This window comes from Pongo pygmaeus, chromosome 9, assembly GCF_028885625.2.
Source record: "Pongo pygmaeus isolate AG05252 chromosome 9, NHGRI_mPonPyg2-v2.0_pri, whole genome shotgun sequence".
Lineage (NCBI taxonomy): Eukaryota > Metazoa > Chordata > Mammalia > Primates > Hominidae > Pongo > Pongo pygmaeus.
This window is the reverse complement of record NC_072382.2, coordinates 116,975,493-116,994,713: the sequence shown is the minus strand read 5'-3', so window position 1 is coordinate 116,994,713 and position 19,221 is coordinate 116,975,493. Positions and strand designations below refer to the sequence as shown.

The 19,221-nt window shown below is 38.0% G+C and overlaps 1 protein-coding gene across 7 annotated transcripts in view; it reads left to right on the top strand.

Moving 5' to 3' along the window:
• CADM1 (cell adhesion molecule 1) overlaps nucleotides 1–19,221 on the top strand; it is a 331,126-nt gene that overhangs the window by 261,199 nt on the left and 50,706 nt on the right. For all 7 annotated transcript variants that reach the window (XM_054441704.2, XM_054441701.2, XM_054441703.2 and 4 more), the window contains exons 2-5: nucleotides 2,925–3,071; nucleotides 4,646–4,798; nucleotides 11,782–11,919; nucleotides 13,997–14,155. In XM_054441704.2, coding sequence (XP_054297679.1) covers nucleotides 2,925–3,071; nucleotides 4,646–4,798; nucleotides 11,782–11,919; nucleotides 13,997–14,155 — 597 coding nt within the window. The remainder of the gene's footprint in view (nucleotides 1–2,924; nucleotides 3,072–4,645; nucleotides 4,799–11,781; nucleotides 11,920–13,996; nucleotides 14,156–19,221) is intronic.

Sequence of the window (19,221 nt, the reverse complement as noted above, 5' to 3'; positions counted from 1 at the left end):
TGATCACTTATAATTTTTTAGCATTAGTATTATAACCATGTTAACATAGCTAGGATTTGGCATTTTCTGAGACACTGGATTTTAGGTTAGCCTTAGCAATTTTAGAAAATAATACAGTCATGATGATGATACCACCATGGATTTGCAGAGCACATTATGTGCCAGAGCACAGCAAGGGCAAACATTTGCAGATGGAAAAATTTTTACCTGAATGATTCACTCAATAGTGACACATTAAAATAGTCTGGCCTTATAGTACTCAATTATAAGTGATTAAGAATGTCTCTGGAAAACAAACAAAACCTCACTCTGTTTTATTGTTGTCATTGCTTAAAAGACAAAATCATGGACAACATGCCTCTTTTCCCATCCCCTATATACATGTTTTGTAGCCTTAATATGAGTGTAGTATTCTACTCTCAGAATATGCTAGCCTTAGGATTTCAATAAAGAGCTAAAATTAAAGCATACAGTTATTTTCACAGGAACTATTCTATTAAAGCATAATTGAATTGCAACTGGCTTTAAGTACCAGTGGCTGCAAGATAGTGGTCAGGATTTGTAAGGCCTTGCTTTATGTTGAAGGGATTAATGCCCGTCACCAGGCCTTTCCACGTGTACCTTTTGTAAACTGAAGATTATTTGTGTTGCTAATATACTTCCTTTGATAGAAGAAATCCCTCCCATAACCCAGTAAGACCGTGTTTGGTATTCTAGTCTACTCAAAGCAAGTCCTATGCCTTAAGACAGTTATAGCCCTTGAATCACACAATTAAATTTTTTCTTAATTTTCTTAGTAGATTGCGCGTTACCTGAGGCTGTGAGAGTGGTGGCTTTGCTGTACACACTTTTGCCAGGGCCAGCAAAACCACCTTGAAAACCTCGCTTGATTGGTAGAAATTTTCTTCTCCTTTTTCTTTTTTCCAGTCTGGGAATAAACTTTCTCCAGCTGGGTTCTGAATTCTGTGTTTGTCACAGTAATGCACTAAGGAAAAAATAAGCATCCGTTCTTTTTTTTTTTTTTTTTTTGTCTGATCACCTTTTCTCTTTGTTGTTATTCTGTAACACTGTTCGGCGTACTAAGCCTCCACTGCTGGATCAAGCTTTCCGGAATTTACCCTCTCACTCACTGCAAGCCCTGTGGGCCTGCATTCTCACACCTGGGTTCATTCCCTGGATCATAGAGCTTGAGGTTGGGTTTCATTTTGGTCTGCTCCTCAAGCACCAGAAATTTTTGTCTATCTGTGGCTCTAATACTTTTTTTTCCTTATCCTTTTAGTTTCCTCTTTTCTAATCCTCTGCCAGGGGCTGGTCTATTTCTAGGTGGATTTGGCTTAGAGCCATCTTAGCCACCCCTCTCACACTTTCCCAGTGTGTCCCAGCAAAGAAAAAAAAAAAGGATCCTTCAACAGAAATATGATAGCAGGTGGAAACCTTCCATTTATTCTAATTGCATCTCTATTTATACTGTCTCAAATTTTCTTTAGATGAGTATTTATCTTTGACCTTTGTTTCTTTATGTGGGAACATTTTTTTAAGGAGCAAATAATCTGCCCTGAGTTGGTGTAAAACAGCTGCATAGGGAGGTCCTTGAGAGCAGGAGCCTTATTCTTGGATCCACACTACTCCCAATGCATAATGGCTTAATAAATCTTTGTATTTGATGTCTAGAGAAATGATGACGATGATGATGATAGCAGCTGCCATTTATTCACTTTTATGAGAAACTAGACACAGTGCTAAATGTTTTATATTTATTATCCTTTTTCATCCCCCCATCAGCCCTGTGAGATAGCTTTTAATTACTAACCCCATTTTTCAGATGGGAAACTGGCTCAGGGACTTTAATTAATTTTCCAGAGATCACACAGCTAAAAAGCAGCCTCTCTCTCTCCCCTTCCCGATTGACCATTACATCTACTGCCTATACCACACTTTTTGTTCTGTAAGTAGGGATAAGGTATCGGTTTTCACCCACATGGCAGCTTCTTAAAGGCTAGGACAGCATATACTTCTGTATCCCCTACTATGCCAGGTCTGGAGAATTACTTCATCCTTTGGTTCTGAGTTGAACTCACTTCTCCTCCTACCTGTACTGTGGATCATTTAGGACATTTATGAGGTGGCCCAGGCTGCCGTCACTAATCTTAGAAGCAACAAACTAGGGCAGATCTGAAGATAATCCTTATATATCAGTGAATCTGAAAGCCTCGACTTTTTGACATGTTCTGAGGGAGATTTTCTAAATGGCTGGCGGGGGTGGGGGGTGATCTGCAGATAGGGGTGTCAGTTCAGAAATGCCTGGGACTTTGGGTGAATCATGAAGGTGTGAGTTTCAGAGAGCAGAGTAACAAACTCCAAACCCTAAGCCTTGCCAGGATTTTATTGAGATCCTAAAGAGTCACTCATTCACACACGATGAACTGCCTATACATTGGGACTGTTAACATCAACTAACAAGACGAGATTATTTATTGAACCCTCCTACCTACTTCTATTAAGTGGCTCCTTGAGTTTCTGTGAGGCTGACCAAATAGCTTAGCTCAAGGGCAGGCAAGCTAAAGTTGGCGGTGTCTATCTTCCCTACTCCATTTGTGAGAGCTTCAGCATTCACAAAAGCTGGTACTCTGACCTTTTCCAATACCTCCTCAATATACTACTCAACAAAGTACTAGAGGCCGAAACCTTTTGTATCACAGCTTTTGAGAGTATGATGATTCCAGGCTTAGTTGTATTTTGTCCTTTGATCTGTCTTCGATTAATAGACTCGTTTTGTAGACTACGAAGAAAGGTATTAGAGCCATGCTAAATGTTGCTACTTGTGTTCATTTTCTAATATGCCTAGTTCCCACTTTAATAGATCCCATTGATCACATTTTAATTGATGGAAATTTTCCTCTGACCTTTTCTTCTCTTTTTTTAAGGTGATGGACAGAATCTGTTTACGAAAGACGTGACAGTGATCGAGGGAGAGGTTGCGACCATCAGTTGCCAAGTCAATAAGAGTGACGACTCTGTGATTCAGCTACTGAATCCCAACAGGCAGACCATTTATTTCAGGGACTTCAGGCGTAAGTTTCCATCTCTATAGTTGTAGATGGCAACTTTTTTACCTACATGTTGTCTTGATAAAGAGATTGCTAAGGCCACCTTTTTTAAATTTAATGTTAGATGCTTAAAGTTTAGTCAGTTCTTTAGAGGGAAGAACAGACAGGCAATCATAATCTTTCTACTTAATAGAAACCTTGAATGGCCCCTTTTAAAAGTAAGGCAGTCTTACTTTGCAATAGAAATTGATTGTAGTAATTCAAGGTGAATTGCAATCGAGTCCCAAATACTTAGCTGACACAAACAACTCAAACAGGGTAAGGCAAGGAAAATACAGCATTCTGAAAGGTAATCCCTTTGGTTTGAAGATTGAAGTTTCCAAGGCAATACACGCCTATAAGCATAAAACCAAGTCTTCTCTCGTCATAGCCTTTGGCATATAGAAGTGTCCATATGCTGAAATCTTTCCAAATGCAATATCACAAAAAACAAAATTGCAACGGACTTGTGTAGAATAGAAATGGTTCATATCAGTGTCAGGGCTTAGTAAGAGCAAGAATCAAATCTTTTGGAAAACAAACAAACAAACAAACAAAACCTGTTATTGGAGAGCATCGGTGCCTAACCAAAGCGAAGCATGTCCCTTCCCAGCTGCTTGTCCCCTTCCTCCCCAATACCTCAGGGTCATTCATGACCTGTGGAAAATGTTGATAAACCTAAGGAACATTTAAAAGGTTGAGGGAAGATAAAAGGAAATAAGCCAGCTTCTTTTCTTAAAGTTAATATTTGTCATATACTAAGTTAGTCTTTGCCAAAATTAAGAAAGGATTTTGAAAGAGAACATTTGAACTAAATAAGAGGCCCACATATATCAGTTTTGCAGTGATTTTGATTTCCTGCTTAATGCCTAATTAGTTTCATACTGTGAAGCCAAATGTACTTAGAGGTCATCCACTTTTGGCAGCTCCACCTCAAATCACATCAGATATGTTAAGGTGCATCCAAGTTGATTAGGTTTATTTTGCTATTAGATTATAAGTTTTTAAAATAATTTTTCATGTTGCTTTTGTAATTAATATGAAGGCTTTTCTAGTTCTGTTTCATAATTTGAAACCCTTGTTTTTTGAAGGCCTTACCTACAATTTTTGAGGTATTTTAAGAGGCTGTAGGCCTTAGTCCCTAAACTTCCAGTGCCCAAAGGCTAGGGGGCCCTGGCACTCCCTGCTTCAGGGAACTGAAGACCTGCTTTTTCCCTTTGTTTTCTTTTTGTCTGTCTCTAGTATAAAACCTGAAAACATGTATGAATAAGTGCTGAAAACTGACAGCATTTGGAATTGTGCCAAGTTAGAAGGGTGCGTAGCTGGGTATGTGTGCATATATATATATGCACACACACACACATACACACACACTCACACATGCACTCATATGCGTAAGTTTCCTTTGGACAGGGTTATTTGTCTACATGAAGTTACTGCAAACACCCAAAATAGTAAGTCAAGAAGTATCAGATACAGCAAGATTTAATAAATAATTAAGGAAAATAGACTGTCCGTCCACCTTCTCACAATCACTGACTCTCTGTTTTGTTTCACAGCTTTGAAGGACAGCAGGTTTCAGTTGCTGAATTTTTCTAGCAGTGAACTCAAAGTATCATTGACAAACGTCTCAATTTCTGATGAAGGAAGATACTTTTGCCAGCTATACACTGATCCCCCACAGGAAAGTTACACCACCATCACAGTCCTGGGTAAGAAATGCATGTGGGGCTTACCCGGGGAAATGGAATAGGGATGGCCCTTTTACAGCAGCAAGGAAAAGGTTAATGGTGAATTCTCCTGTTCAAACTTGTTTCAGGAAGAATCACCGCCCATCTGGCTGAATTTTAAAAATAGCCTATTTTACCAAATGCTGTAAGGAATGGCAATCAGCAGTCTTTATAGATTCCACTTGCTGTTGGGTTTCAAACCTCAAGCTTCAGAAGCAAAGATCAAGAGAATTTAGAGCCCTCAAATGAATCACTCACCACATGAAATGTTATTGCTTCTAACTACTGGGATTTTTTCTTCCTTGTGTGCAGGAGAAGGGGAGATGGGCTACCAAATCTATACCCCATGGCAGAGCTCAGTTATGAAATCCACGTAATGATTTTTCCTTCTGAGTTACATCCTCGTTTTAATATTGTTGATCTCCTTTTCATTGGCTTGACTTACGGCCTTGTTTATTGCTTATACTCTAGATTATGCTGTAAAAAAAATCATACTCCATGAATATATTATATACTTTGCCACAAATTGCAGTCATTGGACATAAAAGAGTTAAGAGCACTTTAACTGATAATAAGCAAAGAACTGTTGATGGGCTGCTAGGTACACCTCCAGTGAGCTGAGTATCTTCATTTATGATCACCAGATTGTGAGTTTCAGCAAAATCCTAGTAGCCAGGTTTCCATGTTTAATTTTAATATAGTCAGCAGATATTTCTATGTTGAAGGTGGTTTGAATTAGTCACCTTTGGACAAGCTTACTCTACTGCATAACACCAGCTGATTTGGATTCTTGAAACTGAATTTTCAAGGACATACACTATAGCATGAGGCAAGATCTCTGATTTACACCTTCGGGAAGATGATGAATCAAAGTCTATTTGAGGCGGCAGACTTCAGCTTTTCAGTGTAATGATAGGAAGATTGAAGAGGAAAGATAAATATGAAGGACATTTTTGCTTGGTATGTGTGCACATATATGTATTTATGGATGTACATATTGAGCTGCTGCCTCATTACTTTACTTCAACACAGCTGTAGAAGGGAACATTTTTTTATTCATTAAGCTAAAACATAACCCTAATGCTCACATATATGTTTTTGACAAGAGGAGTATCAATTTTAGAAAGATGTGTTTAAAACCAGTCCATACAATTTCTAATCTGGTCTGTGTTTAATGATAGATGGCTTTCATGTATTCATATTTGTCACTATTGTGGTCTTAATCCAGATTAGACCTGTAGAAATAGTAAGCATGGGAGGTTTTGGTGGGATGACTATTTTGGTATTTTGCAGATGTACCAAATTCGCAAGCATAAATTTGAAGTTTTCTGTCTATCTGCTTGTATCAGATTATTTGAAAATGCGCTTTGCTTATTGGAGTAAGTCATTAGCAGCATAGACTTCAAATTGACCATCCACTCATCTACCCTTTGACTCATCATCATTTATGGCATTTCCACAAAAGTGACAGTCATAAAATAAAATCTATTTATGGCATTTTGAATTTTCAGAGTATTTTACTACATATACCTTTACGTATTTATATGTTGTTTTCACAGAAGTAAAATGATAATAACAGACGTTAGACATCTTGCCCGGGTTACAAAGCACTCAGTAAGAACCAAAAATCTTAGAATTCGTAATAAATCTTACAATTCTGTCTTAAAATTACAACCTTTGTATCTTCCAGTCTAGGTTGTTTTCAGTTAAATACCGAATGCTTTTGTTTTAAGATTTTTTTTTTTTCCTAAAGGCACACATCTTTTGTTTTCAGGAGTATGTCTAGCCATTGGCAAGCAGTTACTACTGCCTGTCATTTTCTGGTGCCTGATACATTTATTCTCAAAACAACTGCTTTGGATCGGTTTGGCTCTGAATACACCATGTGCTTGGGAGCCAGTGTGCCAGCACTAGAATTTTGAGAGGCATTATGCCTGTAATCCTTTTGGAGGTCTGATTATTCTAGAAGTAATAGGTTCCTACTTGTATTTTATAGAAGTATTAAATATACTTGAAAGTAGCACTTTCAAGTATAAAAAGTAGTAGATGTTCTTTCTGTAGATATTATTCATTCACTTAATATTCTTTCCATTTAATTTACTCTAGGATTCCTTGACAGAGTAAAATTGTTGTCATCAGTGTTTGAGTCTTTCATTTTCCAAAATCTGACAATTTCCACTGATACTCGTATATTCACACCTTTCTCGTAAGGTTTAGAGTTTTCAGATATTACAATGAATGAAGAATGACATTAGCATCTTCGTTGCTATCTGCAGTTCTCTGAAAAGGACTCCATGTGTACTTACACAGCTGTCAAACTTCTTGATAGGTTGAAGATGCTCATTTTAGTACATGTGTCTATTAGTTATTTGATGCATTCAGTAAAAACTTCAGCATAATTATAAGATATGGAGACGGGTACTTGTTAATGTTGTCTATGCTATTCTATAGTTACTATTATGCTTATGATCTTATCCATGTAAAATCTGAAGACTCTCCTATGATATTTTGTATACATTTGGTGCCTTTAAGGATATTCATTCACTCCTTCCACTTGTGACGATCTTGTTTCTTTCTCCAGAACATACCGTAGGACTCTCTTTATACTACTATTCATAAGAGGAGATGAATGAGACAGAGAATACACTTCTTTAAGATTAATATAGTTACTGGTAATAGTAGCTAATATTATCACAGTCCTGTCCTTCTAAGATTAGTGTTTGTTCTTAAGATTCCAGGGACAGGAGAACCTAATTATTTTAAAGGGTCTTAGAGTGAGATTTCACATACTGATCAGCTTTAAGACTCCTCTTTTGTTGTAATTAATGTGACTCATCTTGATATTGCTGATTTTTGTTAAATGTTGTAGGCGTAATGTTTATAATTAGCACTCTTATAGATTTGAGGTTAGCTAAGAAGAACCTTGACATTTCATTACTGTTTTCTAGCATTTCCCTCTGTGATTTTCATTCAGGTTTTCATCTATATGCACCTCCTTAGAAATATCTTTGGTTATTTTCATTAATGGCTGCAGGCAGTTTTTACTAAATGTGCCTGTTTAGTGGACCATGCGTAAGTATATTCTCTGGTTAGCAGCAGTTTTAATTCATTTTTCTTATAAATGGATGTTTATACTTTACTAACCTTTTGTATTAGAGTAGACATTATGAAGCTAAAGGAAAAACACGGTAGAATTAATAGACCAAAATAAGTTTTAAGATTTTCTTGTCCAACCCTTTTTTTCAGAAAAACAGATTTAAATCACCTCATTTATATTTTTGAAAGATTTCTTGCTCTTAAAAAAAAAAAAAAAACTGAGCAAAGTCAGCTTTGTAACATATCAATAAAGTATTATGATTCACATTATCAGATTTTATTTTATAAACCAAACAACTCCCAGTATACATGCCTGTTTCTTCTTCTAACCTTAGCTAAGATCAGAAATACTGGTCACAATCTTGAGAAAACTATTTATGGGCTTGGAAAAAAAAAATCATTCAGTGATTTCACAGGATGGTGATCTCAACAATGAATAAGCCCTTCATTTTTCTACACTGGGCAAATTTTTTTTTTTTTTTTTGAGACGGAATCTCCCTCTGTCGCCCAGGCTGGAGTGCAATGGCATGATCTCAACTCACTGCAACCTCCGCCTCCTGGGTTCAAGTGATTTTCCTCTCTCAGCCTCCTGAGTAGCTGGAACTACAAGTGCCCGCCACCTCACCTGGCTAATTTTTGTATTTTTGGTAGAGACAGGGTTTCACCATGTTGGCCAGGCTGGTCTCAAACTCCTGACCCCAGGTGATCCACCCACCTCTGCCTCCCAAAGTGCTAGAATTACAGGCTTGAGCCACTGCAACACTGGGCACATTTTCTAATGCTTTTGAAGTTTTCCACATTTTTACCTTAGCCATAAAGTTGAACATGATGTCAGCTCTTTGGGCATATAATCCTAGGAACTAGCACTGGTTCAGGACTCACTCTGAAGAGTTACAGAGTAGAATTTATCTGTTGCAGTTGTTTGGATAATGCCAAACAACAAATAATCCAGATGAGGACCTAGCTGCCTGTCAGGATCTCAGCCCCAAAACGAAATCTGGAGGAGACATTGGTGAATTTTCCTCAATCCTTATCTGTACCTGTCCCTTTTCATTTCCTTACTTTGGACCAGCAGACATTATTGATAATGTGGAAGGAACACACCCTCATCTTTATGAACCAAATGGAGGCAATAAAGACTTCCCACCGAGAAACATCATTGAAGATTAACGGGTAGTGAAGGTTAGGAGAAGCTTGGGGTAATCAGAGACAAAGGGTTTCCAGGCTCAGCATGAAAACTGAGGGAATAAAGGAAGGGCATCCAGGAACACAGGAAACAACTATCTGAGTATGTTTGAGGCTAAATTCCACTAAGACTCAACAGAGATATATAGAGGAGTCTTTTAACAACTGCTGGACTGTCGCATCAAGAAGATTCCCGTGTTTCCACAGAGGGAGCATCAAAGTGTTTCTCCCAAAGTTATACAGATAAAATGGGATCTGATCTGCCCCATTCCCTAGGGATTTCCCAGGTTGCCAGTGGCTTTAGCCATTTGCCTTGTCCTCTTTGTCACATACTAAGAGAGCCTCCTTCCTAAGGTCCTATCCCATCAGTTACATTGCTCCGTTACAGTTCTCATTAGGAACCACTGCATATTTCAACATGAAAAATTCTTTTCATCACCCCTATTTTTTCCTGGACCTTGAAAAGTTTTTTTTGTTTGTTTGTTTACTTTCATTCCTTCATTTGTTGAAAAGACACTCCTATATTTGTTACACCTTAGTTGTTTTCTTTTCATTTTTTCTTATACCACTCTTTAAGGTCTTATTTTCTTCAGGCTTTTCCTCTGACATTTGATCTAACAATAGCATGTAAAAAATATTCCTATAATACTGCACTCAGAATGCAGTAGTATTTATTAGTCCTAAACATCTAGTCTCTCCGTGTATCCCCTATCAACCGTCTAGGTATGTATGATGAAAATCTATAACCTACCTGACTATCATCTAGCATGGATAAACTATGTGAAAGATACAGCTAGTTGAAGTCATTCCATTTCTTTTGTTACAGCCTTTCTGTGTCTCATAAAATGCTAGCAGATGTGAAACTCTAAATTAGATGTTAAATTATCTTTTTGTTTATTTTTTCTTAAAATGTAAACTAGGGTAGTTCTTTGCCATGTGTAACTACTCATTTGGGCCATATCATATTAGCAGCACATCCATTTGAGCAAATATGTTGTTTTCCTTGTACACGGGAAACAAAGAAGAGGGATCCTTTGGCTCTGCTCATTACACCCCCCACCACCACCACCACCAAACACTATCTTGCTAAGGAAGTATGTGCAACAAATCATTTTACTTTTACTTTTCTATCATTCTCTGTAGGAATTTTCAACTGCTCCAATTCAGTGTAAAAGTCTTCCTGTGGGCAGAGTTTTCACATTGTGGACTAGAACAGTTGGAAATCCCAAATACATGGTTTAATCCCATAATTTATTGAAGCAGTATCAGAGATTTATTATTCAACTTGATCATCAGGATGGCATGTTTATACATATTTAATTTCTTGTTTCTCTTCTGAGTTGAGAAACTTATTAATCATAAGTCTCGGAACTGTCTTTGCTTATTCATGGTGGTCAGGACACATATTCTTAGATTCACTGTACTGAATTCAGTATTCTTACTGATTTTTATTTCAACAGGCTCAGTCATGAGGTAAGGTTGCATATGAAGTTTTACTGTCAACTCAGTTTCATAAAAGATAACATATTTTATCATCATCATCATCGTCACCATCACCATCACTATCACACTACATACTCTTGATTTGATAGTCAGTACTTTAACTTCCCAATCCGTTATTTTGACCATTTTATCACATATATGTTTAATATGCTTACAGAAGGGTGGTTTTAATTCTGATATGTAAATCTACTTATAAGCACTTAAGAGTCTCTTTCGTCTTTCGTTTCGAAAATCTGGAGCATTGGAATTCAGAATATGGAAAATTGCTGCAAACTAATTGGCATTTCTTGTATTACTGCATCTTCATATCCAAAGGACTTTATTACTACATTATCCCTCAGAGGTTATGATTACATTCTGGATCTCTATGAATCATTTTAATTACATGGAACTAGTTTGAGACACAATTTTTCTGTGCATTTTATGGTGAGTGATTCTTTTAAGGGACTCAAAGATTTTTATCTTTGCCCCATTGACTTTGGAATCTTTCATTTGAAGATTGAAATTCAAGAGTTGAGTTCAAGGAGAAATACTGCTTTCTGGGGTTTCCTGGTAAGGATGATCATTTCAATAGTATGTACTCCTCTTTTATATCTACTTTCTGGTTAATTTTTGAATGACTGGTGACTAATATCTATATTGATATAATGCGCTCAGTGATAAGAATGGGACATTGGTTATTATTATTATTATTGAGACGGAGTTTCGCTCTTGTTGCCCAGGCTGGCATGCAACGGCATGATCTCGGCTCACTGTAACCTCCGCCTCCCAGGTTCAAGCGATTCTCCTGCCTCAGCCTCCCAAGTAGCTGGGATTACAGGCACGTGCTGCCATGCCCGGATAATTTTGTATTTTTAATAGAGATGGGGTTTCTCCATGTTGATCTCAAACTCCTGACCTCAGGTGATCTGCCTGCCTCGGCCTCCCAAAGTTCTGGGATTACAAATGTGAGCCATCATGCCCAGCCACACTGGTTATTTTATAACATAAATTTAGGATAGAAATTCTAAATTAACTGATTTTGCATAACTCACTTTATTTGATGATTACTTTGTATTTCTTTTTCCCCTCTTGTGATGATTTAAATTCCCATCCGGAATGTCTACTGTTTTTCTCGTTTTTGATAGCAACAATGCAAAAATGCATTCTGTGTTTATAAAGCACATATGTTTAATTTGTAGTCCCACCACGTAATCTGATGATCGATATCCAGAAAGACACTGCGGTGGAAGGTGAGGAGATTGAAGTCAACTGCACTGCTATGGCCAGCAAGCCAGCCACGACTATCAGGTGGTTCAAAGGGAACACAGAGCTAAAAGGTAAGCTGCAGATTGCCCCACACTGAAGTAGTTAGTTGATTCTAGCAGGTATGCCTTTGTGAAAATCAAGGACAAATACAAAATATGCCCATGAAGTGAAAGTATTCATTTAGATATGGTTTATAATCAATTACTAAATATGTCTGAGGCCAAAGCATAAAAGCATTTTATTGTTCTAATCCATGTCCTCATTCTGCTGTTTGAGGGTTCATGGTGATAGCTGTCGCTCTACTCAGATGCCCAGAAAGAACTAAAACTGTAAACTAGAACTCTTTAGGCTAGGAAAAATTTTCATGAGGGCTGTCTCCTGAGCTCAGGCTGTCTCTGTCTGTACCTTCAATTCTAATTGCTTTTACCCTGTCTTTTGCAGAGACCTAGAGGGGATCAGAACCCCACATTTTCAGGGTATACATTTAAAAAAATGTTTAACAGTCTTTCGTATGGTAAATTCCAAGTCATTCTGACATCTATTGCACTATCAACTGTGTTGACTACATGCTTTCCTACAAGAGTGGTTGCACTAAGTGGACTAACAATTTCATCTTAATTGTGAATTTACAGGGACCACCTTTCTTGTGAAATTTGTGATTCAGTTGCCCAATTCACCAGCCTGTTCTTATGCAGTCTGTGATTTTGTGATGACAGTACAAGGCAGCTCCTTTAGCCCCATTCTGATCACCTTTACCTCTGTACTGGGCCATCCCGGGTTTGGGTCCTGGATCCTCAAATACCTGCCACCTCAGGTGTTGCATCAGATAAAGGAGACAGCCTATACCCTGTTTGACCATTTTTTGCCAGTTATCTTAAATTCCGCGTGTATTTCTGCATTGAGATTCCTTCCTTTTCAAAGTTACCCTGCGGGTAGTACCCTGCACAAAGGTCTTAGGGGCTGAACTCCTCTAATTGTTTGACAGAAATGCTAGTGGCGTGCTTCAGTTTCCTCTAAAATAGGGATAATCATATTACATACTTTATGGACTTTTTATGAAGATGAAAAGAGTTAATAGTTGTAAAGTATTTAATACTTGGGCCAAAGTAAGTGCTGTATATGTGCTTGTTAAATAAATAAAGAGCGTGAGAAAGAAAAGAATCAGCCCTTTTAGAAAGAGGATATAGAAATCTATATCTGGAAGCAGATAAATCTATATATAACAGCTTAAGTTTCAAGAAGCTTGTTCTGTTTTAATCTCCTATTTCCTAGGTATGGTTTTGGAAGGAAGGAGTTTCTCATTTCCTCTCTGCTTTTCTGTCTAAATGAATTCAGCCATTAAATGTGTACCGATAAGTACAAAACATTAAAAGAAAGTTAATGGTGTGCCATGTTCCTGGGAGTGCTGAGTTCAGGAAGGGACTGCCTTGGCCTATTCATTCCATCCGGAAGCCTCCTCCCTCCTTTTCTGGGTGTTCTTGGACGTGTCTCCCGTCTGGCCCCAAGCCCTGTATCTTACTTTGCTCTAGCCCACTGCCACTGCATTTTTGTGGTCTTCCAAAAGTCTCAGAGTTTAAACATTTCAATTACAATTTCAATTATGTAAATCCATTTAGTTACTTTCTCTCTTAATTGTTGATGATGGGAGTAGGCAAAGGGGGTTGTTTGTAACTCTACTGCTTGTTGAATTACTTAGGGGATTTGGATAATATCCTAGAATTTCTAAATGGCATGACAGCGTAGTCGATATTTCAAGTTCAGATGGTTTTAGGGGTGAAAAACATTTTTCTTTTTCTCCTCCTGAATACCTTGAGCAGCCAGATGTCAAAATGCTTCAACTTTCAGCTGTCTTTTTCTGGGAGGTTTTAAGATAGAAAAACCATACATAATATATTTCAGTAAAAATAGTATATGGTATTTGGACTTGAAGTATATCTTAAATACTATGCTGCCAGGTTGAAAAGTCATAAATTAAGGAAATAAACATTTCATCAGGTAACTATCCACAGGTTACTCTCATCCCAAGTAACTGCCATCATATTTGTTAAAATAGCAATATTGGGGTTAGAGGACAGAGGGGAGGACATAAAAACAAACTGATGGAAATTCACCAAACTCTGGTGTCTTGGTACATTTTCTGTTCCCCAGGCAAATCGGAGGTGGAAGAGTGGTCAGACATGTACACTGTGACCAGTCAACTGATGCTGAAGGTGCACAAGGAGGACGATGGGGTCCCAGTGATCTGCCAGGTGGAGCACCCTGCGGTCACTGGAAACCTGCAGACCCAGCGGTATCTGGAAGTACAGTGTGAGTACCCCGGTATCTTATTCTGAGGGTGTAGAGTTGCAATTACATAGAAACTCTTCAGAAGCCATTTATTCAATGCATTCATTTTATATAGTATACATAGAATTCTTATTTTTGCTAGAAAAATAAAGGATTATTTTATTGAAATATTGTACTGCCGTATTACAGAGTGCCAATGAGGATTTGAAAATGCTACATTGAACCCAAAGGTAAAACTGAAATGATTTCAATCTGCTCTAACACGACTTAATTAATTTCTTTGCATATAGACTGTCATCATTTCTATGCCAACTGCAAAATCTAGGGTAATTTTCCCCCTTTTTTAATCCCATCATAAGTACTGAAGTTTTTATAGAAGGGATTTTTTTCCCGTTCTACGTCAGCATTTTGTTTTAAATGGCATGTCCTCCTCTATTGTAGCTTAAATTATAGCAATGAGTTGAAAAGTCGACTCTTTGGGATCATTGCCACAATCTTGATAGCTTCATCAATAAAAGCTAGATCGTAGTGAGTGAGGTTTTCTCCTTACCATGCCCTGTAGACTGAATATGTTGTCCTCATCTTCTCCTCTGGACCCTTCTGCTTAAGAGGAAAAAGTCTTTTTCTGCACAAAGCCATTCTTATGCCAAGGTTGTGGCTAAGTAGCCAGCCTCTCACTTTGTATTTGGCTTCTGAAAAATCAAGGTGATCTTTGAGTATGCATAGTGAAATGTTACCAGAGTTTGGTTGGGATGGCAGTGATTGGATGTCTGATAAAAGAAAAGCTTTACCCTTTGTGAATCATTGGATTAATTTCCTAGGGCTGCCATAACAAATTGCCACAAACTTGTAGCTTAAAATAGCAGAAACTTCTTTCCTTACACCTCTGGAGGCCAGAAGTCCAAAATCAAGTTTTTGGCAGGACCACACCGCCTCCCCCCACAAAGACCGTAGAGATGGATCATTCACTGACTTTTCCAGCTCTGGGAGTCCCAGGAGCTCCTTAACTTGTGGCTTCGCCACTCCATTCTCTGCCTTCATCGTCACATGGCCTTCCCCTCTCCTCTGTGGGCCTCTCCTCTGTGGGTCTCTCCTCTGCGGGTCTCTCCTCTGTGGGCCTCTCCTCTGTGGGTCTCTGTGGGTCTCTCCTCTGTGGGTCTCTCCTCTGTGGGCCTCTCCTCTGTGGGTCTCTCCTCTGTGGGTCTCTCCTCTGTGGGCCTCTCCTCTGTGGGCCTCTCCTCTGTGAGCCTCTCCTCTGTGGGTCTCTCCTCTGTATGTTTTTCTGAGGACACTTGTCACTGGATGTAGGGCTCACCCAGATAATCCAGAATGGCCTCATCTTGAGATCCTTAAGCTGATTTCATCTGTAAAGACCTTTTTTCCAAATTCAGCTACAGTCACAGATTCCAAGGGTTAGAACATGGACTTATCTTTGGGAGCCACCATTCAACTCCATATAAGCCCTATTATTTGTCTAAATGATCTGAGCAAAATGGGAAGGCAGGAAAAGTTATAAAAAGTTGCTTCTAAGAAACCATCCCATTCCAACCTTTTCTTAACTCCGTGAGCTTGGCTCAATTTAACATTACATAATGTAGGGTTTCCTCGTTAATTCATTTAATCTGCTTCATTATAAAGCTCCATTATGGGCATCATGCTTATAATTTTCATATCACTAAAACTATTGTGGTATAATGTCCCTATAATGGGAAAACAGAAATGATCAGATATTATCTAAATTAGCAGATAGTAGATTTCTTGTGACTTTGTTAATATGTAATTCATTTAAGCAAACTTAATATCCATTAACTTTCCTTGTAGGGGCCCATTAGCTTTAATAATATATTAGCTCCTTTGTACGTCCTGAGTAGATATTCACCCAGTTTCCACCCCTAAACTCTTTCAGTATTTTCCCAGAATATCTTTTAAATAGAATATAGTCCCACCCACCTACCAAATTACCCTCACTCCCAAATGCAAAATATTTCGAGCGCTACACCTCCCACTCCTTGGAAAACTTGATAATGATCCTTATAAGCCTTGGTTTCCATAATCTGTAGATTCTAAGACAAGGAATAAGGCTCCACATCCGAATCCATTTGACTTCAATCTAACAAAGTACTGCTAGCCTTTAATTGCAGGAAAGTGACTCTAATGCCCTCCAAAAACAAGGATGCACCAATTGATCATTTTAAACTCTAATATGGCACCTTTCTGTGGGAGACTGTTTTTTATCCAAGAAAATCATACAAATATTTTAGCCTTTATTCCACTTTTTGGAATATACATAAAGAAAAATATTTTTGTATAAAGGAAAGCTAAGATAATTACAATGCATTATATTAACCTGAATGGAACTTTGCATCTGGTTTGACATCTTAAGTAAGGCTCTCTGTGCTCAAGAAAGTTCACTACCCTCCACTCCTAGAGCACTATTGAGAACTTTGCAGAGTCAGCCAGGAATTCCTTTTGTAGCTTCTTCAGACACAATTGGAATTCTCTACATCATTTCCTACCAGCTTTACTCTCCTTGAACACTAGCAGCTATGCAGTAACAAAAAGTTTCATTCCTCAAATGCTTGAAGCACTCAGTCACTGGGCCTTGAAGTCTGATCAGTCATTGCCCAGTGCTGTTGATGGCTCAACTCCGGTGCCCCCCACAGCCGTCCTCTCTCTGCAGACAAGTAGCACCATATTTTGATGACCATGAGGAAAGAAGAGACACTCGAATACATGAGATTCCTAGAATAATTTATTCAGTAGCCACTCTGCATGGAGGTTGAATTATTTTGGATGCCTGTGAGGAGTAACATTGCGCCTGTATTTTAATGTTGACTCATGCCCTTGAAGTCAGCAGTTCTTAACCTTTTGGGAATCATTGGCCCCTTTAAAAACCCTTTGATAGCTATAGACCTGGAAAAGATGAATACAATCACATATTTGCCATATTCTACTTACAATCTAAGGAGTCCATTTACCCCTCAGGGTTTTCCTAAATTCAGTTATTTGAGGACCACTTTCACAAATTTGCCATGTGCATACATCATCTGTATTTTTACCTGATTTAGAATTTTTCTTCAAGTCACTTTATTGCTTTAACCTAACCAGGGCCTATGTAAAAATATCTATTAAATTACACATTTCATTTGTTATATATAGTGTCTAATAAGCTTTAAAATGAATGTACAACTAATTTTTTTCAATGTCCTTTCCTTTGCCACCTAAAAAGATTTATTATGTTCTCGGTGAGAAATAATAGATTATCACTAGGAAATACTGATCCCATTCATGGACCTCAGAGTCTACTCCGAGTAAATAAGGCTACCTTGGGGGCAAATATAATCTGATATCATTAGTATTAAATATGCTCACTTGTTTAAGCCTGGCTGATTTTACTCCATGAAGGTTTATGGAAACCTCTCTTTATCCCCATCTAAGATGAATGGATGTTAACCAGGACGTGAATAGGGTTAAATGACAGATCATGGATTTGAATTCTACATGAAGTAATTTTTAAAAAATACTATTAAAAAGGAAATGAAATAATGAAAACCTGCATTATATGTCATTAAATATCTTACTTTAAGTAAGACAGGGAAAAAAAGAGAGGAGGGATAAAGAGAAGGGAAGTGTTGCCCTTCTGTCCTTAAAATGGAGTGCTACCATACTGTATAGAAGACAAGGCTTGAGCTACAACTTGGAATTGCTTTTGTCTTGTGGATTTAAGTCCTAATTAATTGAACCAGGATTTTGCAGTGTTTGTTTGTTAGGACCCTTATTTGTGATAACCAGGAGAAATTGTTGTGCCCAATTATGTGAAAAATCAGCCAGATGTGTATGCTGTCATACTTTTAATAATCCTTAAGTTTTCGGTAAGTACAGATATTAATTGTGTAGTATGCATTGAAGTGATTAACATCAATGTAATTTATCATCTGGAGATTTCTGAACATAAATAAATGAGTTGTTTTGTTCAGCAAGGTGTTGACCCCTTCAGAATCAGTGAATTAAAGTCCCCCCCCCTTTTTTATTATAAATATGAAAGGCACCACAATCAGCCAAGTGTTCAGTTATTTGATTTTCTGGGGCATTAGCCGCTCTTGTTTGTGACATTTCCCTGTTGGGTGCTCGTTTGCAAGCTCATTAATAAGGTTTTCTCATAGGAACGTTGCCGGGAATGAAGAACATACAGTAGGTCTCTTAGTTTTCTAGCTTTCATTCTGAGACTCAGCAAGGGTACAGCAGCAGCACACAGTTAAATGTTTAAAACAGAAAATAATTATGCTCCCAAGCTGGAAGAGCTCAAAGCTCTCTTTCCTTAGATGTTATGCAGAGAACAGTTTTGCTTTTTAATGTTCCGAGCTGTATGACCCTAAAATCTTTCCGTGCATTTTTTTCTTGCGAATGTCTGTACAGGTGGTGGTGCCCAAATTTACAACATGGTTGATTATAGCAGAGCGTGATACAATTGTAGCACGGTTAGTAGAGCTTCAGATCTGAGGGAATGTACTCTTGTCAAATAAAAGCCTGTTTAAACGGGAGCAGTTCACTGTCTGAGCGTTAAGAGAAAACTGTCTAAATAGCATCAAGGTGGCAACACATAGCGACATAAGCTGGGAATTCAAAGAAAAGCTGTGACCCTCAGTATGGAATTCAGATTGCTTTGCGCAAGGGAGGAAAGCCTTCCTCTGGACTGGGGTGAATATGAAGCTCTTGAATTACTGCTGTGTGGCTTCTGCTTTCACCCATCATAGCCTTGCTCTTTAAAATGTTTGGCAAAAATCCTCATTTTGTGAGGGTTTTGTGTTTGTGCATATTTGAAAAAAAGAAAGAAAACTCAGAGATGAGTTTTGAAAAGAAGAATGAAAACAAAGACTCTAGAAATGGGTGTTTGAATGCCATGCCTGCTCTGATTATCATCTAACAGTTAATCGTATACGTGGGCATCATTTTCAAAATGAGTTTTATTGACTGAATGTAGCTAGGTATTTTATAAATCCATAGCCCTGTTCATCCAAGGTCCAGAGAAGGGTAGATTTTTTTTTTCTTTCATTCCCTCAACTGGAGGAAAATTGGGCATTGAGGAG